Source organism: Cygnus atratus, chromosome 23, assembly GCF_013377495.2.
Source record: "Cygnus atratus isolate AKBS03 ecotype Queensland, Australia chromosome 23, CAtr_DNAZoo_HiC_assembly, whole genome shotgun sequence".
Taxonomy (NCBI): domain Eukaryota; kingdom Metazoa; phylum Chordata; class Aves; order Anseriformes; family Anatidae; genus Cygnus; species Cygnus atratus.
In genome coordinates, this window is record NC_066384.1 from 4,365,631 (window position 1) to 4,388,113 (window position 22,483).

The following is a 22,483-nucleotide window of genomic DNA, read 5'->3' on the forward strand; positions in this document are numbered from 1 at the left end:
TGTGGAAGGAGGGCGAGGATGGGTTTCGGCTTGCTCTTTTCGGCTTGCTCTTGCTCCTTCTGGCTTGACGCCCTCAGGAATTGTTGCGGCAGCTCTGGAGAGCGGCACCTGTGGGTCCTGTCCCACCGTCCTCATCATGTGCTCGTCCCAGCACCTTCCCGGCGTGTGATCCGGTTTGTGTTAGTTTCAGGGACAGAGAGAAGACCGGACAGAAGCGTTCTTTCCCTCTCTTTGGGGAAGGCTCCCGCTGTTTTCTCCGGGTGTGGTTTCCCACCTGAATTGGGGGTTTCTCCCCCAGTCTGCTGGGCTCCAGCACGCTGGGTGAGCCTGGAGCCCCATCAAGGCAGAAAGGGCAGCAGCCACAGGAGATGCTTGGGGAGAGGGAGCAAAACCAGAGCACGGCTCCTTCGGTGCGTCCTCTGCGCCCTGCGCCCCGTGGCTGGGAGCCTTCCTGGGCTCTGCATCCCCAGCCTTCAGCAGCTCCTGCTTCCTCCTCCTCCTCAGCTTTGCTTTCCACCAAAGGTGCCAAAGTCGCAAGCTGCCGCGACTGCCGAGCCAAAGGCCGTTCCCGTGCGAGGAGGCGAGCTCTCAGCCCTCGCCGGGGCAGCGCCGCAGAAGTGTGCCAGTAGGACGGAGCGTTCGCACGGCGCCTTATCTCTGCTGAGGGCAGCGCAAACCTCGCTGCTGTATCCTTGAGCGTGCCCAATTATCCCCGTTTACAGCAGGTAGGGAGGCAGATAAGGGCTGATTTGCCCAAGGCTCGGCTCCGAGTCCGCGGGGAGAGCTGGGGCCGCTCTAAGAGCCCCCAGCCCTTGCTCTGCGTCTCCAAGGGGCCACCTCGAGTCCGCCCTGGTGGAGCTGCAGGGAGGATTTTGAGTGGGTTGCGGGCAATTTTTGCAATTCCCAGCCAGGCCTTGGGTGAGAAGTGACTGGCTCCTGCCTTTATCTGCTAGCACACACTTCCTTCTCTCTGCGGTTTATCCACTGCTTCTAAAGCAGTTTGAATGTTTGCAGAAGGATATCTCTCTCTATACATACATTTATTATTTGGGGTTGTGATTACTCCATTTCTATTTCAAAGCTTTAGGAAAATACGATTTTGACAGCAGTTGAATGCGCTTGAAAACGGCGTTACGTACTGATCTCAGCCACCTGAAACTGGGGTCAAAAATGAGACTTCCAGGTCGGTGCTGCTCCCCGCTCCACCAGCTTCAGGTGAGCTCGTGTTTGGCTGCCCCTCACCTGCCTCTGGCAGGAACCTCTCCCCGTCCCGAGGATCCCGAAGCTCAAAGGCTGCAGTTTCAGGAGTGCTGACCTGGGCAGCTGAAGGTGGCTGGGTCTTCAGGGCACAGTGAAAACCTCTTGCAAAGCATTTCTTGAGATCTACTAACCGAGAGGATTAGTTGCGTGTGTGTTTTTTTTTAAAGTAATTACTTGAATAAATGTCTGCTCTCCAAACTTACAGGCCCCTTGGCAAGGAGCTGGGGCTTTAATATGTGAATGAATAAACTCTTTTGCAGCCTGACAGCGTGTACCTGCAGCAGCAGTAAAACCACAGCAGAAATAAACCGACGTAACCAGCCCGTAATTACCCAGAAACGCGCTCCCTTCCCCTCCTCACCTAATTGCTGGGGCTTTCTGGGGGTGCTGGCTCACGTGGCATGCCCTAGGGGCAGCAGGTTTGGGCTGTAGTGCCTTAAAAGAAAACAACTAAGGCTCTTAGAATCCTTCAAAGCGTCAGGAACTTGTTTTGTAGCTGGTCCAGGAGAGGTGAGCACCAGCCTTGTTTTGGAGGGGAGGGGAGGAAGGCAGCACGCCCCGCTGGTCGGAGCAGCGACACGAGCGGGCTGAAGAGGCCAGAGCGGGGAGCGGGGGCTGCTCCGGGAGTGGTTCGGGGGCTTCGGGGTGGGGAAGGTCCGGCATGGCCTTGGGATGGTGCCGTGAGAGGTGTCTGCACAGGAGGCTCGGCTGCCCTTTGCCTCCTGCCCAAGGAAATCTCTGCAGGGCCAGGAGTCCAAAGGCGTTTTGGCTGCAGCCCCAGCCCTCGCCAGTGCCAGAGCGGTCTGCAGGATTTGGTACCCGCTGCTGCGGCACGTCAGGGCTCTCCTCCTCCCCCCTGCTGCTGGAGAAGGCTCCAGAGCCACGAGGAGCCCTTCGCCAGTACAAACCAGTGCAAGCCACTGTTCCTGTTGTGTTCGTGCTGCTGGAGCTACGTCCACCTGTGTGCCGTGCAGGTCCCGAGCGCCTGCAGCTCCTGCTGGTGCGGGTGGTGCTGCAGAGCTGAGGACCATGCTCTGGCTTAGCTCCCCTCCGTGCTCCAAGCAACCCAATCTCTGTCAGGCTCCATTTCCTCTGGCAGGGAAATTCCCTGCACCCCATAAAGAGGCCGGGCACCCTTACTGCATCCCATCAAGGCCAGATGCTCGGGGTACCAGTCTCTGGACAGGAGCAAAGCGCAGAGGGAACACGAACGGGTTCACCAGGTGCCCCAGCAGCCCCCTGCACGGTCCCGCGGTGCCTGCCTTCGTCCTTGGGGTTTGGCCCGGCTGGACACCAGGCCAACGGGGTCCCAGGGGCCAGGCAAGGCAGCGGCTCACCCCAGACAAACTCGCTGTTTGCTCTAAGGTGACTTATCTTGAGCAATCCGGCTGCCTTCCTGTTTAGCTTTCTTACCGCGCGCCGTGGAACTAAATCAACAGACTTGTACAGTCAGCATCTCGTTAACTAGGGCGCTCTCGCTCCCTGAATAATTAGTGAGCCGTTGCATGTTTCCCATGATCGGGGCTTCTGGAAACAGGGTGTTTGGGTTCTGCTCTGGGTTTCCCCTCGAGGAAATGTTGCCTCTCCTTTGCCACCCTTTTTCCAATGAATATCGTAACGAGTCTCTGTGCAGCCAGGTACACGTGTGTTATTAGCACAGGGAAAAACCCCTGTTGCATTTTATTTCCTAGCATTAATATGCTCAAACTGGGGCAAAACATAACACCTCAAGTGCTCTTGGATGAGGCTCGCAGGATGAAAGGACTCGAGGTGCTGCAGCCTGCTTGGGCACCGCCCAGGATCACCCGGGTTCGCTTCTGGCTCCGCTGCTTCCTCCTGGGGATGCTCGGCTCCAGAAGCAGCCCTGGGGCCAGGCTCCCCTCCTGGGCAACCTGCTGGAGCTGGGATAACCTGGGTGAAGTCAGCCTGAGCGTGGTGGTGGGTTTTTGGCACAGCCCCGAGCTCCTGCAGCGTGCTGGAGTGCGAAAGGCAGCAAGCAGAGAGAAGCTGCCGAGGGTTTCCTGACTTTTCTAACCTGGGAAATTTCATCCTGGCTAAGGAGAGTGGGATGCTTAACCAAATGCACGGGCTCCGGGGGTATTTTTGGATGTTTTGTATTTTTTTTTTCATTTTTCCTACAGAATAAGCACAAAAGGGTGTGGATAGAAGGGATTTGCAATGGGAAGGGGCTGGAGAAATCTTTGGAGCCAGCTCACACCAGCACCAGGCACAGCGGGTACCGGGCACAGCGGGTACCGGCCCCTCACGGCTCAGAGGTGGCGGCAGGTCACCTCCTTCTGCCAGGCTGCTCTCGAGGCGGGGGAAAAGCTGCTGACAGCCCAAGCCGGCTGCTACGTGGGAAGGAGCACTGCAAACAGGCCAGGAAAAGTGCTGAGGCTGCAGGTAACGCGCCTCTAATCGTCCGGGGTCGGCTGACCTGGGGCTGCGGAGCAGATGGGGGAATCGCGTGCCGCTCCTTATTGCCGAGCGAGTGCACAGCCGGCCGCACGCAGCCCCTCCTGCCCTCCTCTCACGCAGGGCACGGCGCTGGCCAAGCCCTGGGTGAACATCCTCCTGGCACAGCCCTCGGTGCCTTCTGGTGGGGTGTTTTTATATTAAATGCCTGGCAGCATCACTAGCCCCGGGGTTGCAGCCCTGGGGTGCCCAGGCGCATCTCAGCCTCTGGTCCCTCATGTCCCGAGCTTGCTGGGGGGCACAGAGGGGTTTCAGATGCAGCCCCCCGCCGTGCTGCAGAGCAAGGGGTGGATTTCAGCTCCGGGCTGATGTACTCGGAGCAAACCAGAGCTCGTGGCCTCAGGTGGCCCCCGCTGGGCACCCGGCAGCGTCTTGGCACTTTCCAGCCGCAGGAGCGGGTGTTGGAGCTGGACTGGGTGCTGGGGCTCACCCGGGGATCGTTTCCTTCTGCCCCCCTCGGCCCCCGAAATGGGGCAAACCTGCCGGGGCTGTGCTGTGCGTGTGTCCACCTGAAATGACACCGCCCTGGCTCGAAGACACCTGTGGCCACCGGGGCTGCGCTCTTGGCTCCTGCGCTCCCGCCTCGGGGCCGCACACGCATCCCCTCCCCGGCTGCCATCCTGTGGATTTGGGGCTGGTAACGGGATGGGGGCTCTGCCATGGGGGTGACCCAGGCCAGGCTCCCAGCTGACACTCACGGGGCAGTTCTGGGGGAGAAGAGGGGCTTTGGGCTATTAGTGCCCTGCTTTCCCCCAAACACCCACGGCACCAGGTGCTCATTACCAGGGTGGGGAGCGGGAGCACCCCAGGTTATATCCGGCCCCGCTGAGCCCCCGAGTGCTCGGCCCCATGCTGATTACTGCCACGTCCCGATGCCCAGCTGCTCGGCAAGCTGTTGCTGCCGCTCCCAGCAGAGAGCTGAGCCGGAGCAGAATTCGGCCCCTGACCTCCAGCCCTGCCGCTGGGGTGGACGAACCCCAGGTGGACCTCCCTGTGAGCAGCCGGGGTAAATCGGGAACCGGTGGCTCCCCTGGGTGGATGATGAAGATTTGGGGAGCCGGGGGTTGCCCCTCTGTGGCCCTGCAACATCCCCAGCACCCTGTACCCCAAAAAGTGCTGCAGTTCCCCCGCGGCTGGTGGGGCAGGCTCCCCTCTGTAGCCATTTAGAGCTGGGTGAGGGGGGCTGAAATGGCAACACCGGGCCCTGGGGGGGGCTTGTGGGGCCGGGTTCCACTCAGAGCAGGCACAGCCTGGGTGTTGGCTCAGGGCTCAGATCAGGCACAACTAAAAACCCAAACCCCCTCCCAAATCACACCAGTGCGAACCCAGAGCCAGCAGCTTTGCCCAGGGAGGTGGGCAAGAAGGAGACGACGTCCTCGCCCCGAACACCGCCCAGACCCCGCAGCCCTGCTGCAGAGCCGCACTTCCAAAACACCCCTAAAAACAGCTGGGGGTGTCTGCGGAGCCCCGTGCCCGGGGAAGGGAGCAGCCGAGAGCTTCAAACCTCGTCCTCCTTGGGGCTGGCACGGCAGCGAGCGTGCCGTGGTGAGCGGGCTGTGGCTGTGCCACCGGCACCGTGCTGGCGAGGCTGCGGACACGGTGGCTTCACTGGCAGCAGCGCAGAACTGAGCCGGAGGAGGCTGTTGCCAGGCAAACCCTGAGTTGTTTGTGCAGGGACTGCTGTTTGCTGGACTTTGCCATGTGCGGGCTGTCAAGCAGCACCAGATTGTTATCAGCGCCGCTGTCTGGGGCTGCTGGGGCTCGGGTTGTGTTTGGCTTTTTTTTTTTTTTTTTTTTTTTGGCTTATTTTCCCTTCTTTTCTTGCAAGGGTTTGGTGCTGGGGTGGCTGGGAGCTGGCGCTCTGGTGGGACAGGAGGCCATGCCTCGCAGGGAAAGGGAGAAAAAAGCTGCTCCCGCAGCTCCTGTTGCGTCTCTGCACCCCGTTAAATCCACCTGCCCTGTGCAGAGGCAGGGGCACGGGAGGGGGGAACCCAGGGACTGCTGGTGGTGGCACCGAGCCACGGTGGGAGGGGGGCAGCAGCTTCGGACAAACACCACTGCCCATAAACAGTTTATTTTATTTTTATTTTATTTTATTTCACTCTACTTTGTTTTATTTTGTATTTTCTTTTCTTTATTTTATTCTGTTTAGTTTATTTACTTTATTTTACTTTATTTACTTCATTTTACTTTATTTTATATTTCCTCCCTGGCCCCAGCGCCACCCCTTTGAGCCCCGAACCCCTTTCCCGAGCCCCTCTCCGCTCACCCCCCCGTTAACAAAAACTACACCCCCCAGCATCCCCCGCGCGCCTCCCCTCCCTAATTGGCTGGGCGGGCGGGCGGTGGCCACACCCCCGCGGCCCCATTGGCGGAGGCGAGGGGCGGGGCGGGGCCGCTTCCCACGCTCCCGGCTTTATGAACGGAGCGCCCGGGGCGCGCCCGGCTCCCGCAGCCCCCGGGGCCCGATCCTGATCCCGCAGCCCCCCGGGGCCCGATCCCGCGCCCACCCCCCCCCCCGGGGCCCGATCCCGCAGCCATGGCAGCCGCCTAGCCCCGTGCCCGTGCCCCCATCCCGGTGCCATGCTGGTGGCCGGCTCGCAGCGCTGCCCCTCGGGGCTGGAGGAGCGTTTGGGGTGCGGGGCGCTGCGGGGCGAGGAGGTAAGAGCCGGGCTCGCCGCCCTCGGGGATGGGGCCGGCAGGGTGAGAACGCCGCTGGGCTGTGGGGCCGTGCTGCTGCCCCCCTGCCCGCCCTGTTTGTGCGGGTGGCTGCGCTGCGGGGTCCTGCAGGGGTGGGGGTCTGGGGCCCCCCGGGTGCTTGCGCGGCTCTCGGGGGTGTTTATGGGGTTGCTTGGCCAAGGGGGAGGAGAGGGGGGTGTGGGGAGCGCCTGTGGGTGGGGTGGCCCTGCCCTGGTAGGGGGTGTTGGGGTGGCCGCACAGGGCGGTTTTGGGGTCTCCAGCACCCTCCGGGAGCGGGTGCGCAGTGGGGTGGGCGCCCTGCCCCCAGGCCTGGGGGGGAACCGAGGGGAAACTGAGGCGGGGGGGGGGAACGTGCCTGTGCCTCCTGGGTGGGCAGCTGTGGGGTCTTGTGGGTCTGTCCCGTTGTTCTGCCTGTGCTGCAGTTCTCTGGTGGCTCTGCGGGTCGGTCTTGTAGCGTTTCAGAGCTGAATTTGGAGTTCTTGGCCCCGTTTGGCTGCTGTGCCCCCCCGGCAGCCCGTCAGGAAGGTGGGGGGGGGGGGGCAATAAATAACCGCGGTGCCTGCACTCAGCCAGGCAGCCCGTGGGGCTGCTCCTGCTGGAGTTTGGGGCAGGAGCGGGTTTTGGAGCAGGGCTGGGAATGAGTTGGGGACCCAGCCTGTGTCGTGCTCCCTGGTGGGTTGCACCAGCACAAAGTGCTCGGTCCCTGCCCCAGGGGTCTGGGCCACCGTGTAGATGGGGACAGCCGCGAGCAGTCTCTAGGGCAGGGCACCAATGCGCCGGGTCCTGCGTGGCTGGGTTTGGGACCTCTCTGAGCTCCCTGTCCACCCGGAGGCCTGGGGAAGGTCTTGCACAGCTCCAGGGTTTTTGCGCTGGGAGGCCAGTGGGATGTCTGTGGGGCTCTGCAGGACTCCCCTGCTGCATCTGCCAACAAGCTTGGAGTTACCCCTATTAGTAGGGCTCGTTTTGGGGGTGCGGCAGGGGCCGGTGCCGGTGGGGCAGCCGCTGCCCTTGGTGCCCGGGGGTTGCACTCGTGTGTCGGCTCCGTGCGTCAGCGGGGCCGGGACCCGGCGCTGTTCTCGCCCCCCGGTACAGCCTGGGATGGCCTCGGGGCCGAGCGACGGTTTTTGGAGGAGCGAACCCGCTCTGTGGGGCATCTGCGCTGGTGTTTGTTTAACCTCTCCTTATCGGGAACGATTTTCCAACACCTGACTAAGCACTGGCACAAGCGCCAGGGCTCTGCTTGGCACCACGTCCTCCCGCTCCCGGGGCATTAACTCCTTCCCTGGCCGCTTGCTCGGGGCTGGAGACCCTCCGGCCACCCCGTGCCCACCACTGCCCGGCAGCGGGCTGTGGGACTGCCACGGGATCAAGCATCGGAGCCGTGCCTCAGTTTCCCCAGCGGCAGAAGCGGGCGGTGAGCTGCTGTTTTGCGGCAGCGCAGCGAGGGTTAAGCGCAGTGCCCCTAAAGGATTGCTTAATGCAGCAAAACATTACAAGCCTCCGCGCAGCAATGATTAAAATGCACCTTCAAAGGTCACCCTGGGCTGTCACCAAAACGCAGCGGGATGGCTTGCGCTCTCCGGCTCCCTGCTGCTTTCAGCGTTTGAAGCCTTTGGGGTCCCGCAGCTTTGTTTGTGAGGTTTTTCCTTTGCTCCCCATCCCGGGCAGCCTCTCGGAGCACCGAAGCAGCTCTTTCCCCACAGGTCTGGCAGCCGTGAGTCAGAGCGGCCACCTCAGCACCCGCGGCAGCGATGGCACGAGCCTGGTCTTGCCGTCACCCTGCGGTGACTCAGGGCAGGGCCATCCCGTGCGCTCAGCACCGCGGGGACGCGGGTGCCGCTGGGGTGCCCGTGGGGCTGTGCTGGTCACAGCCCTGGCCAGGTGCAGCCGTCGGAGCCCCCGGAGCCTTGCTGCCCATCACGTGGGGAGCGCGTGGCCGCGCTGACAGCTGCTGCCTGCCCACCTCGTGCCACCCCACGCCCCATCCCCGCTCGGCTTGGGGTGCCCCGCGGCCGCCCACCGCCTCCCTAGTGCTGTGGGGGCAGCCGGCGGGAGCGGCGCTCGTGCCCGAGCCTCTCCCCGGGGGAGCCAGGAGGCGGCCACGGGGCTCTTCCCTTTGCTGGGCACCTCCAAGAAGAGCCCGGGGAAGCTCCTGGCCACCCACTGAGGGTGGGACGTGCTGCCCTGCCGTCAGCATCCCCGCCTGTCCCAGCACCCTCGTCGTGCCGTGCCATGTCCCGTGTCCTGCAGGTGAATACGCTTGCACGGGGCCACGTGCTTTGTGCCAGGCGTGGTGCTGGCTGCTGAGCGCGGGGCCGGGGGCAGAGCTGCGCTTCGAGTTTCCCTCGTGTTGGTGGGCTGCAAGGAGCGTGCCTGCCTCCCTGGAGGCTTCTTGGCTTTGGAGGATGGCGCTGAGTGATGCGCTTGCTTTTCTTGCGCTGGTGCTGCACGTTTCCTGCCTCTCGCCCAGCCACGGCGCTGCGTTGGCCGTGCCCTGCCCACCCCGGGGAGCCTTTGAATTATCCAGGGGTGGAGGGATGTGGGGTTGGGAAGGGAGAATGGGGCAGTTGGGATGGGGAGAGGATTTCTGTGTGGTTCCAGGAGAGAGGAATGCAACAAAACAAGGGCCGTGCCTTCACCCCGTGCCCAGGAGCAGCAGCCGTGCCGCTGGTCCCTGCTGCAGCTCCCAGCTCAGTGCTTTTGCCCCGCAGCCCGGGGCTGCCCTGTGAGCAGAGGCAGCTCCCCACAGCCCTGGGGCCCCTGCTTCCCTCCCAAGGAGGGTGCTGACAGCACCCCGCTGCCCCCCTCCACGAGCCGTTTATTTCGGGCTGTGGAGGCTGGCGGGCGGCCAGGCGTGCCTTGAGGCTTTGCTCGGGCTGGGGCTGCGTTTGCCCGCAGCAGCTGTGCCCAGAGGTGCCCCTGGGGCGGGGGCACCCAGCCCTGTGCTGTGACCCCCCCCCCCTTGCTGTCACCAAAACGGGACGCGGCTATTTTGAGCACGGTGCCGCACAGGGATGGACTCCGGAGCTCGCAGGCAGGGGATGCGTGGGGTTGGCAGGAGCTGGGCTTCGGTGGCCAAGCACCGCGTGCCGTTTGCCCGGGGTGGCCGGGATGCGATGGGCAAGGGCTGGGGGCCGAGGCACCGCGGTGCTGCCCCCGGCTTTGGGCAGCAGAGCTGGGCTCCTGCTCAGAGTCCCAGGGGAGGTGACCGGGAGCAGCCCTGCGGCCAGGAGCAGGTCCCAGCAGCTCGGTGCCACCCCGGGTCCCGCTGGCTGAGGGACCCAGGGGACCCCAGAGCTGGGGGATTTCTGCAGGGAAGGGGATGTTGGTGCTTCCCTGCCGGGGCAGCGGCCGTGCCCACACGCAGGTGCTGCCAGCGCCTGCATCCGCAGCATGGGTCGGAGGAAACGCTGCTGGTGCTGATCTGCTGAGCGCCCCTTTCTGCTCTGAGCTGCTGCTGCCCTGCCCGGCCCTAACCCAAGCCAGGGCCGTTCCCCTTCCCTGCGTTGGCAGGGCAGTGCCCCATCCCCTGCTCAGCTCTTGTAGCGCAGCGAAGCGCGCTCAGGTCCCGGTGCTGCCCACCCTGTGCCTTGCCCCGTGTTTCACCTTGTTTCTTCCATCCCCCTTTCTCCCAGACCTGGCTGTGGGCTTTCTGTAGGTTTTTTGGTTTTTTTTTTTTTGGGGGGGGGGTTATTTTAGTGTTCTTCAAGGGATCTGTTTGGAGGGAGTTGAAATCCTAAGTGGGGAATGGGTTGGTTTAGCTTTGTGGTTTTCCTCTGCAGCTTCCTTCCCGCAGGTCCCCGGGCACATCCCATAATTTCCCGTCCTCTTCCCAAATGCAGATCCTGCAGCGGGATGAGCCCGGGGCCAGGCGCTGTGCCCCCCCCCCCCCCCCCCCCCCCCCCCGGGTTGTGGTTGGCACCCATGGGTGTTGCTGTGATTGCAAGGGGGGGGGTGGGGGACACAGCCCGGTGGTGTGGGGCTGGGATGGGGGGGGTCAGGCTCGGCTCCATCCCCGTCTTCCACCTCCGGGGGTTCCAGCAGGAGGGCTGGGGGGGGGTCCTGGTCCCGTTGTGCAGGTGGGGTGCAGCTGGATGTGTGCATTTCCCCCCCCCCCCCCCTGCACCTAGGGACGAGCAGAGCAGAAAAAATTGGGGTTTGGGGAAAATGTGGCATGGGTGAAATGTGCTGGGGGTGCAGTCTTAAACCAGGGGGCTTTAAAAAGGAGCTGGGCTCGGGAAAGCAGCCGAGCTGGTGGCTTGCTCCTGGTTTAACGGGGGGGGGGCGGGGCGGGGTGAAGGCTGTGCAGATGTTTATTGGCATTTTGTGCTGGGGGTGGGAGCAGGAACCCCCCCGGGGCGCTGAATTTGCACTAATTGCAAACCCCAACACCCGGGACGCGGCACTGCCGTGCTGTGCCTGGGGCCTGCCGCTGTCCCCGGGGCTCTGATTTTATTTTTATTATTTATTAACGCCGGGGCGGCAGACGGAGCCGCGGGGCAGCCACGCCGCCTGCGTCCCGGTGCCGTCACCCCGTGTCACACCTCGGGCTCCGCCGCCGTGCCGGGGGGTGGCAGAGCAACACCCCGGCAGGATTTCATCAGGCACCGCCGGGACTGATGCAACAGCCCAGGGGCGATGGCTACGGGGTGCCCGGCCGGCTCGCCGTGTCCCACGGGTCTGAGTCACCCTTCCGGGGCCAGCCCCGCGTCCCACGGGGCCACTCGGCGGCACGGCGCTGATGCCACCGCTTCTTCCTCCCTAGGACAGAGGGATCAAAGTCCCCCGGCAGCTGGGGAGGGGGCCCAGCGCCTTCATCCCCGTGGAGGAGGTAAGGGGGGGGGGGGGGGGACGTTGGTCGCTTTTGGGGTGTGGGGTCCCTGCGCTGGGGGGGAGCAGCTGGAGGGGACATGGTGGCAGCCCAGTGGGTTTGGGGGGGGGGTTAACTGGTGGTTTGCGCCCCCGGGGGGCTGGCACCCAAGGGTGGGGTGCTGGGGAGGGAGTGGGGGGGGGGGGTGGGGGGGTGTGATGAGGGGGAGTGTGATGGGGAAGGGTCACCCAGTTTGGGGGCGAGGCTCTTTAGGACTGGGAGAGCAGCTCTGTTGCCTCACCCCGGTGTCTTCCTGCCCGTGCCTCAGTTTCCCCGCTCGTCCAAGCGCAGCCGTGTTCTCCACCCCCCTCCCAAGAGGGCTCCACCCTCCTCCCGCCCCCCACCCATCGGGGGGCTGTGCCCCAAACCCCCTGCTCTCCCCCGCAGCCCTATCTCAGCTCCCGGGGCCGCTGTCCCAGATGGTTCCTCCTCGGGCAGAGATAACGCCGGGGTTTCGTCACCGCGAGGCGGGGGGGGGTGGGGGGCCGAGCCCCATCTCCTCCCCACCAAATAAACAACCCGCCGCCGCTGCGCTGAGCGGGGCCGCCATGGGGACCCCCACTGGCCACCTGCCCCATGGGGCCGGGGGGACGGCTGTAGGGTCTGGGGGCACCCAAGGGTGCCCGTACCGGGCGGCGGGCAGGCGGCTGGGCACAGCCGGAGGGGTGAGTGTCCCCCCCCCCCCCCCCCACCAGGGGTCTGGGTGCTCCTCGGTGCGTGGGCACCGCCGCTGGGCGCTGCCCCGTGGGGGTGTCGGATGTTTTGGGGGTGGTGGCGGAGGGGTCCTGTCCTCACCCCGTGCCCCGCAGATCCTGCAGGAAGGCGTGGAGAGCAGCCGGCGGCAGCTCCTGATCGAAGCCTTCGTCTCGGCGGGGCGGGTGGACAACATCACCATGGTCATGGGGCTGCACCCCCAGTACCTCAGCAGCTTCTGGAAGACCCAGTACCTCCTGCTGCGCATGGACGGGCCCCTGCCCTACCACAAGCGCCACTACATCGCCATCATGGTGAGCACGGGGCCGGGCACGGCCTGTGGGGAGGGGGGGGGTCCCATGGGGTCCCGGGGGGATTTGTGCGGTCCCAGCAGCTCCGCTGGGGTCCTGTTTGGAGGTAGGGGTGTGTGGGACCCCACGGGTGGGCACCCCTCTGGGCGGTGGTCCCAAAAGCTCGAAAGCCCCTTTTAGGGTTGGTCCTGGGGTGCACGTCCAGGGGTGCCAGCACCCCTTGTCCCCAGGGCAGCTGGGGACTGGTTTGGGGGGGGAGGGGCAGAGCCCCCTGTCCAGATCCTCATCCCCAGAGAAGCCCCCTGTGGGTGATGGGGGGGGGGGGGGGTGGCTTCTCCAAGGGCTTGTAGCGGGGTTGGGGGGGCCCTGGGCTGTACTGGGGTGGGGGGGCTTGACTGCTTGGATCTCCCCGCAGGCAGCAGCCCGGCACCAGTGCTCCTACCTGGTGGGTCTGCACATGGGGGAGTTCCTGCAGGTGGGGGGCAACCCGGCGTGGCTGCAGGGGCTGCACTGCGCCCCCCAGAAGCTCAGGAACCTCAACGAGATCAACAAGCTGCTGGCACACCGGCCCTGGCTCATCACCAAGGAGCACATCGAGGTGAGAGCGGGTGCCGAGGGCTCAACGCCCCCAAAACACGTGGCATTTGGGGCCACGTCCCAGGGTATGGCCCTTTCAGGGCCGGGGGGTGGGGAGGAAAATCCATAAGCTGGAGGGCAGGGTCTGTGCTGCGCTGGGTGGATGGGGAAGGGGTGGCTTGTCCCACCTGGCTGGGGGCTGTCCTCCTGCTGAGATCCCCTGGTTTTTGGGGGGCACATCCCAAACGCCCTCCCGCCCCCCTGCTTATCCTGGCTGTGGGGTGTTGGGGGGACCGAGCCTGACCCCGTTTGCATCCCCTCCCCGCAGGCTCTGCTGAAGACGGGGGAGCACAGCTGGTCGCTGGCGGAGCTGGTGCAAGCCCTGGTGCTCCTCACCCACTACCACTCGCTCGCCTCCTTCGTGTTCGGCTGCGGCATCAACCCCGAGGCGGAGCAGGACGGGGGGCACAGCGGCAGGCCCCCCTCGCCCCACGGCGACAGCAGCCCTGCCTCTGAGGACAGCATGGGGTGCTCGGGGGTAAGGGGGGGGCTTCCCTGCGTGGAGAGGGAAGGGGACGGCGTGGTAGGGGGGCTGGAGCGTGTCCCCTGCAGGGCGGTGGATGTCCCCTGGTGCCGTCACCGGAGCAGCTCCGTCTGCCCTGCACTGTGGGGCCAGCCCTTTGCAAGGTGTGTGTGTGGGGGGGACACTGTGCTTGCAACCCCCCTGCAACCTCGCTGGGCTTCAAGCAGTGTTCGTTCTGCTCTTGCCCACCCCAGGGCAAGGACGCCCTGCAGGAGGTGGAGGCGCTGATGGAGCGAATGAAGCTGCTGCAGGAGAGCCAGCAGGAGGAGGAGGGCGTCACGCAAGAGGAGATGGCCACGCGCTTTGAGCTGGAGAAGACGGAGAGCTTGCTGGTGGCTCCCTCGGGTGAGGAGGTGCAAGGACATGCAGCTGGCCGGGAGCGGGGGTCCCTGCGGGCTGGGGAGCTCGGGGGGGGGGGGGCAGGCGCTGGGGTCCCCACGGTGGGTGCGGGATGCGGCCCCAGGTGGGTGCAGGATGCTGGGGGCTGGCTCTGTCCGGGTGCGCCCCGCGGCTCACGGCCGTGCCTTGCAGACCTCGCCGACCACTCGCTGCAGTCCAGCGTCCTGTGCTTCGTGGAGGACCCCGAGTTCGGCTACAAGGACTTCACGCGGCGGGGCGAGCAGGCGCCCCCCACTTTCCGTGCGCAGGTGGGTGGGCGTGGGGTGGCGGCTCCTGCTCGTCCCATGGGGGTGCGGCGGGGTCCCGGCACCGCCGGTGCACGGGGCTGGGACCGGGCTGGAGCCACCTCGGCTTAGCAGCCACCAGCTGCTAAGATTTGGGGGGACCTCAGCGAAATGGGGGGGATCGTGACCTGATTTTATCCCCCATGAAGCACCTAGCCCAGCATCCTTTCTCCGGCAGGATTACACCTGGGAGGACCACGGCTACTCGCTCATCAACCGCCTGTACCCCGACGTGGGGCAGCTCCTGGACGAGAAGTTCCAGGTGGTTTACAACCTCACCTACAACACCATCGCCATGCACTGCGGCGTGGACACCTCCATGCTGCGCCGGGCCATCTGGAACTACGTCCACTGCGTCTTCGGCATCCGGTAGGTCCCCGAGGAGCCCCCGGTGTGCGCTGGGCTGAGCCCCGCACCTCTCCCACCGTGCAGGATGAGGCTAACGAAACGCCGTGCCGGTAGGGGACGGGGGTCCGGGGAAGGTCCTGGGTGCGCAGACGTGTGGGGGCTGGGGTGACGTGCCCTCCTCTGTGTCCCCCCCCACCCCCAAGGTACGATGACTACGACTACGGGGAGGTGAACCAGCTCCTGGAGCGCAGCCTCAAGATCTACATCAAGACGGTGGCCTGCTACCCGGAGAAGACGACCAAGCGGATGTACGCGCAGTTCTGGAGGCACTTCAAACACTCGGAGAAGGTGCTGCCCCGTCCCCTTTCCCTCCCGCGGGGCTGGGGGGGTGCTGAGCCCCCAGCCCTGACCCCGCTGTCCCCCCCCCCCCCCCCAGGTTCACATCAACCTGCTGCTGCTGGAGGCTCGCATGCAGGCGGCTCTGCTCTACGCCCTGCGCGCCGTCACCCGCTACATGACCTGACGGCCCCCCGCTCCCTCCTCTTCCTCCTCCTGCCCCCACCGCCGGGGGGGGGGACGGGGGGGAGCCGGGGCCTTAAAGACTTTGCTGCTGCATCGCCTCCTGCCTTACGGGGCGTGGAGCTGGGGAAGGAAAAAGGGGGGGACGTCCCCTTCCCCTGCCCCTTATCCCAGGACTGGGGGGACCCCCACGAAGCTGCCGGTGCTGGGAAGAGCCCGGCCGTGCCTGTGTGCCCCCCCTGGGGCTTGGTGGAGGTGCTGGGGGTGCTCGACCACTCCGTGCCTTGCTTGGGGCGAACCCCGATGAAGCCAAACCCTGATGAAGCTGAACCATGCTCCCTGGGGGGCTGCCTTCACCCCCAGCCCCGCCGGGTGTAGGGCCGTGCTGCTGCCGTGGGCGCTGTCCTCCTGCCAAAAGCCACCGGGGCGCACCCAGAGCAGGAAGACCCCGGTGTTTCCCCCTGCCTTTGGTGTCCTGGGGGCGTCCCCTTGGTGCCTGGGGGGGCTCCTTCCAGGGCCCTGCCTGTGGCCCCCGACATTTGGGGCTGGAAGTGCCTCTGAAACGGGGTCCCGTGCATGGAGCAAGGCGAGGGGTAGCAGAGCCCGCGGTGCCTTTACCCCGTCCTCGTGCCCTTCTGGCACCTCTCTGCCCGCTCGGTGGGGTGGGGTGGGGGCTGCTGCTGGGGCTGCCCCCCCCTCTGCAGCAGCATTGGGAAACTGTGAAGAAACCTCGAATGCCTCCTGTTCCCCTCCTGCTCCCTCTCTCTGCTTGCTGCCGGGACAGAGCTGGAGCCTTGCTCCCCCTGCCCTGTGTCTCCATGCCCCCAGCACCCCCATCCCTGCGGGTCCTGTCCCTGTGTGACCCCCCCCCCCCCCCCCCCCGCTGAGCTTTTTGGCAGGAGGTGAGCTGCATCGCCCCCCGTGACCTTGTCCTGCTTGGGGTTGAGTTGTTGGGTGTCACCCTGGGGGTGCTCAACGGGTGCAAAATCCACCCTGCTGCTGCAAGGGGGGGCCACATCCTGCTGCCCCCCCACACCTGGCTCGTGCATGGGGTGCCCTCAACCCCTGCTTGCTTTGGGGGGGCTGCTCCTGGTGCATGGGGTGCGCTGTTTTAAGGCAATAATTCCCTCTTTGGAGGAGGTGGGGGGGACGCTGCTGCCACCCCCCAGGTCCCTTTTGGGCAGCCTGGCTCAGAGCCACGTGTGCCCCCCCCCCCCCCCCCAAGGCAAGGGGCAGTGCCTGCCTGTCACTCCTGCACAGGGCATAAATCTGGGGGGGCTTTTGAGAAGAGGGAAGGGCGAGTAGGGCTGAGCTTGGGGGGGGCGGGGGGAAGGTTTTGTAGAGGGTCAGGGCTGGAACACCCCCCCACCCCCCCCATGTCCTGCAGCTCCCCCACACCCCTCTCCTTCCTCCCTCCTCCTCCTCCTCCAGCAGGGACCCCCAACGCCCCCCTCTCCCCTCCTGCACTTTATTGCACAGCCCCTTCCTCCGGGGGGGGGGTTCCCTGTGGAAGGGGCTCATGCAGCTGGGGGGGGAGGTGGGGGGGCCGTGCCTTCACCCAGATGTGCCGGGGCATTTCCCAGGGGCGCGGGTCGCCCGGGGGGTGCCTGGGGCGGGGGGGAGAGCCCCCTGCTCCCCCTTCTGCTCCCAGCATCGCCTGTTGGCTTGTCCCTGCTCCACCGTAGCTCCAGTTAAGTTATTTCTTTTTTTTTTTTTTTGGGTGTATTTACTCCTGACCGGGCATGGAAGTGCCACTGTGACTTTGCTACAGATCTCGTTTGAAAAATAAAATTGTTCTTTTTTTTGTTGTTTTGTGTTTTCTAACTGCCTCAGAGGGATGCTCTTGCCCTGGGGGGGGGGGGGGGGGTTAGGGGTGTGCAGAGAACCAAAATGTGGAGAAACATTTTCCCTTTCCCCTTGCTCAGGGCCCCAGGCTGATGTGATACGGGGTGGGGGGCTCCTGGGGTGCTCGGAGCAGCCCTGGTTGACAAGTGGGGGGGGAAGAGCACCCCCTGTGCTCCAAGGGCACCCTCCTTGCACACAAAATCCAAGCCTCGGGGTACTGATGCTCGCCCATGTGTGGGTGTCTGGGGGGGGGGGCAGCACTGGGAGCACCCCAGCACGGAGCCCGGTGCTTATCAGGGTGCAGGCAGCAGCCCCTGGCAGCCACCGATAACAGCCCCGGGGGGGGCTGAATCCTGCACCTACCCCGTGCCTGCAGGTCCAGGGGCATCCTGCAGAGGGGCCTCATCCTGCCCGGGTGCTGCCCCAATGGACACAGGGGGTGGCTCGGAGGGAGCCGCATCCAGCTTGGGGGAAAGGGGTGCAGGCAGAGCCCAGAGAGCAGCTGGGGGGGGCGGCCAAGGGGGGGACACGGAGCCGTGTTTGTGCAGGGAGCCAGCTGGGGCTGAGCCGTGCGGCGCTGACTCACCGCCTCCAAATTCCTCCCGGAGTTTTTCCAGCCCTGGCCGGGGCTGCGCTCAGAGGCTGAGCTGCTGACAGCTGCCTCTGGGCTGGGGACAGGAATGCAAATCCACCCCCCCAGGTGCTGTGTTTCCATCAGGGCCCCCCCCTGGGGACAACACGGAGCACCCTGGGGTGCTGGGACCCGCGGGGCTTGGCACCAAGTGGGGGGACCACGGGCACGTCCCCGGGGTCCCCCTATTGCTCTGGTTGTGGCCAGCCCAGCCTCAGCTGGGGGGGTGGGGGGGCAGCATTTCAGCTGCAAAGAATTGCGTTTGCTCGTTGGTTTTTGAAAAGAAACGAGAAAAAAAAAATCTCCTCTTTTCGGGAGCTGGAGCAGCTCAGGAAATCAATGGCAACCATCAGAAAAAGGTCACGCTGGGGGGGATTCTGAGCGGGGAGCTCTCCTCCGCTCTTTGAGGGAGCCGAAGCACTTTGTTCAAACGGGAGAAAATCCTCCGAAAGTGCCGCTTCTGATCACGGAGCCAAGAGGGGCCGAGCCTTTAGAGAAAGAAAAAAATAAAATTAAACCTCCTTCGCTCCAGCTTCTGGCAGAGCCAGCCGGGTGCTGCTGCCAGCGCTATCGGGTGTCCGGGACGGGAGCGAGCCCCGCAGGGCCCCGGCAGCGACGTGCCCGGCGCCGGACAGCCGAGCTGGAGCCCTGTGAGCTGAGCCTGGGTGAATTTTGGAGCCCCGGTGATATCTCAGCTATGGCAAACCCGCGGCGGCTGTAAACACGCGGCCGGTGTGTGGCCGGTGCCTGCTGAGGCCCGGTGGGCAGAGGTGGTGAGCTTGGGTCGGCTCTTAAAAACACATCCTGTGCTTAATAATATGCATTATATACAAAAAAATCTGTATTACACATGGCGTATCTATACGCACAGGCATATTTGGGGTGGCTGGCAGCAGCCTGAGCGCCAGCACCCCTCCGCACCACCCGGCAGCGCCGAGGATTTCTCCCCGGGAGAGGTTTTGCAGCCTGATCCCCACGGCAAACTCCCTTGCCCATCCCACAGCAAGGAAAGGGAAAACCCCCTTTTGTGATGCTTTCCGTAATTTCTGCCGGTCCCTGGTGGTGCCTGCAAGCTGCTGGCTCCGGCAGAGGGACCCAGAAGGGCTGGATCGTGGTGCTGTGCCCCTCGGGCACCCCCGGTTCGCTGCCAGGCCCCGCTGCGTGGCCGGGTGTAATCAATCCCTTTTGTTCCCCCACATCCTGCAAAACTCGGTCTCAGCACCAAGTCCTCGTTCGGGCTCTGAATCCTCCCCCCTGTTTATTTTAAACCCAGCGAGGATTTACCACAGGCTCCGCTGGCACCCAGCGTTTCCCCTGCTTCTCCCCAGGGACGGCCCCGAGGGCACCTAGGAAGGATCCGGCCCCTTCCTTTATTCTTTTCCACTTTCCACCTTCAGCACCAACGAAGCCAGGGGCGAGCAGGTGCCGTGGGCCTCCTTTAACTCATCGCCGGGCTCATTGTATCGCTTTAACCACTTCCTTTATTTTTTTCAGATGTTCATGATTATAAACTAATAAATTCCTCACCCGGCGCCTAACGGAGGCCTGCAATTTGTGTGCGTGCGTGCAATTTATTGGCAGCTCTCATTGTCTGCCTCGCAGGGCAGAAGGCGTGTTAATAACCTCCCTACCTGTGGCTGATGGTTGGGATCTGAATGCGGCGCCGAAATTGCGTACGATTGCCCTCAATTTAAAGCCGCGGCATGTTAATGGTGTTTAAAATGCAGCAATGCGATGGGAAAATAATAATAATAATTGCGGGCTGTGCTGAATGAGGGGTTTCAGGCTGATGGAGCCTGAAATGCTCCGCAAAATGCGCGTTACCGGAGGCGAGCCGTGCGCTGAGCTGCCCTCGGCACCGTCCTCATTGCTGAGCACGGCACCCGGGGGGGATCCTGAGCGTCCCGAGGGATTCCCCAGGCTGGGAGTGAACCAGGAGAGGGATCGCCCTGTGGGGGGCTGTGGAGGCGAGTGGGAATGTCTGCAGCCCTCGCGTCGTCCCGGTGAGCAGCCACCCGAAGGCGCTCCTTGGGTCGAGGTGATGAATTTGGGGCAGAAGCAAAGCGGCTGTGTGGTGGAGAGGGGGAGGCAGAGCTTTGGTTTGAGCACGCGGTTGGATTTTGTGGGGTGCTGGGGGCACGGCGAGGGGCAGGGGGATAGGGACTGGCCCTGGTGCTGCTTTCGCTCACGGGAACTGAACGTGTCCTGCCCCCGCGGCCCCAAATATCCCCGTGGCACCCCCAGTGCCTCGTGCCAGCCCTGCATGTCCTGCATCATCACCTGGCCGTGCCGGCGCTGCGTGCGTCCATGAGGCCAGGTCACTGCCGTGGGACAGGAGGTGGGCGGCAGGGCGCATGCGAGGCATCACTTTTCCAGCACACTGAGCACCGCTTTTGCAGGTGGGTTTTTTACCCAGGAAAGCAGCTTCGTACCCAGCCCGTGCACCAGGGGCAGCTTGGGGCGGGCACCTTTGTGTCCCCTGAGCAGCAGGAGCCGTCCCGACGGTGGGTGGGAGTCAGGGCCCCTCTGCAAGGGGGAGCAGAGCCTCCGAAACCAGCTCCACCCTTGCAGGCACAGAGGGGAAGCTTTGCGGGGTCAGTCAGCGCTCAGCCCTCTGCTCTTCGCAGCAGGTAACGAGCTGCTTGCCGTGGGTTTGGGGGGTGACAAGCTGCCTGTCACCGGGAAGCCGAGGCGCTGTCCTCGCTGGGGACAAACTGGGCTAATCCCGGGGGAACAGCGTGCTCCGGGCACCGGGAGCTGTAAATCCCGGAGAGCTGCTGGAGCATTTCAGGCGCTGACAAGCAGCCAGGCAGGATCGATGCCATGGCAGCCATCCGGGGGGGGGGAGGGCTGTGATTGATGTGGTCTCACCGGGCTGCTGTGACCCCCACATTTTGGGTGCACCCCCCCCCCCCCCTCACGTCCCCAGCTCCACGCCAGCCAGGGGCGAGGCAACCCGACGGGTGCCAGACGATCCCCATCACGTCCAAAGCAAACAAATAGCATAAGGCTGGGATTTTAGCTTCGGAGGGGCTGCTGCAATCTGCACTTCTTTGCCTGCCGTCGTGTTTGAGGCTGGAAGCACCGCTTGGCACCGCTGCTGTTGCATCAGCCGCTGCTTTGGGGCGGGGGGGGGGGTGGGGGGGTGGGGGGGTTGTTGCTGAGCGCCCCCGGGAGCTGGGGCTGCGCTGCCCGGCTGCAGCTCCCCGGCGGCTCGGGGCTTTGCCGGGTCGGCAGCGCCACTCGCTGGGGACCTGCGGCAGGGCTGCTGGAGCGCTGCAAAGCTGCCCTGCTGTGGAGCCGCCTCGTGTCCCTGCTGCAAGGCTGTCCCGTGTCCCTGCTGCCCTCTGTCCCTGCTGCAAGGCTGTCCCGTGTCCCTGCTGCCCTCTGTCCCTGCTGCAAAGCCGCCCTGCATCCCCCCTGCAGACCCGCCCTGGGTTCCTGCTGCCTACCAGCCCTGCAGCAAGCTATCCCCGCATCCCCCCCACAAATCACCCCCGCGTCCCTGCCGCAAACCTTCCTCACGGCAAATATCTTCCTTCGTCCCTGCTGCAAACCGTCCCCACGTCCCCGCTTCAAACTCTTCCCGCGTCCTCACTGCCGGCCTGCCCTGGATCCCTGCTGCAGACCTTCCCCCAGCCCTGCTGCTGGCCCCACTGCCACCTCCGCGCCCCCGATCCGCCAGGAAAGCCCCAGGCACCGAAGCCCCCGCGCGTCCCAGGACTCATGCTGCCTGCTGCCCTCTCCCCCGCGGGGTTTGGAGCCTCCCCTGGCACAAGCAGCAGGAGCTGCCCGCCCGCCTGCGGTGCGGGGGCAGTTTTTGGGGTTTCCACCCCATCCCCAGCACCGCCCCTGCTGCAGACGTTGCGCGAAGCCGGGAGCGGAGCAAACCCGGGGGTGGGCACCCGAGGCTGCTCCGAGCACGGGGGCACAAGCAAAATGTCCCATCCTGCTGGGCACGGGGCCGGGGTGCTGCGCGGGGACACGGAGGGGCCCCGAGCCTGTGGGGGGAGCCCCCCGCTGCAGCCCCCGCGCTCTCTGCAGCCCCTTTCCCTCTTATTTCCCTCTTATTTCCTGACACCGCAGAGAGATCTCCGGGTGTGGGAGCTTTGGGGACAGGGTTTTTGGGGACAGGGGGCTGTGTCCAGATTGGGGCCAAGCGGCCGCACTATCGGGAGCTCTTTTTTTTTTTTGGGGGGGGGGGGGGCAGGCTGCACCTCGCTGAAGCCACGACCCAAAATTTCAGCTCTGGATTCGTGCCCGCGTCTCGGGGGGGGGGCTGCAGGGGGGTTGTGCCCCCTGGGGTGGGCTCGTCGCCTCGCCCAGCTCCCGTGCGGGGTCGGGGGGCTTGGCCACGAGGCGCGCGGGGACGGGGAGGCCGTGGTGGGCACCGTTTGGGGTCGTGGCCGTCTGCACGCGCACGGGAGGCTGCCTCCAAGCGGAGCGATGGAAGGAGGCTTCGCGCGTCACGGAGGCGGCAGAAGAGAATTAAACGGATTTATCGGGGGGAGAAACAGCCCAAAATGGGGTGGGGAAGAGCTGCAGCCCCGGGGGACCCCCTGTGGGCACCCCGAGGTGCCAGGAGCACCCAGCAGGGGTCCGCAGCACCACGGGGAGCTGCCGCAGCACAGCTCCCCCCCCAGAAACCCCCCCCCCCCCCCAGAGCCTCCCAGGATTTATCTGCTGGGCGGCTCGAGGCCAGCGATTAATGGGGTCAGACAGAGGAGCCGGGGGACGCCAGCAGGGTTTGCACCCCTGAAAACTGCATTTTCCCAAAGGAAAAGCCTCTCCGGTGCCCCGTGTCCCGTCCCTCCCGTGGGCAGACCCCAACCTTCGCGTGGGGAGCGGGATTTGGTGGTGGCTGGAGCAGAAACCCCGCAGGGATTGGGGTTAGGGGGGCTCGGACATGGCAAACGGGGGCACCCACCCCCAGGCAGCAGCAGTGTCGCAGCTTAAAAGCCTCACCCCAAGCCCCCCCCCCCCGACCCC

At 64.8% G+C, this 22,483-nt stretch overlaps 1 protein-coding gene across 1 annotated transcript; it reads left to right on the top strand.

Moving 5' to 3' along the window:
* The first annotated feature begins 1,004 nt into the window (after positions 1 to 1,004).
* SESN2 (sestrin 2) lies at positions 1,005 to 15,022 on the top strand. The gene is given in 11 exon segments (XM_050715166.1): positions 1,005 to 1,022; positions 1,024 to 1,584; positions 11,201 to 11,266; positions 12,115 to 12,312; positions 12,725 to 12,907; positions 13,214 to 13,423; positions 13,663 to 13,813; positions 14,000 to 14,115; positions 14,330 to 14,520; positions 14,703 to 14,847; positions 14,936 to 15,022. Coding segments are annotated over 11 exon segments (1,926 nt in total).
* The last annotated feature ends 7,461 nt before the right edge of the window (positions 15,023 to 22,483 follow it).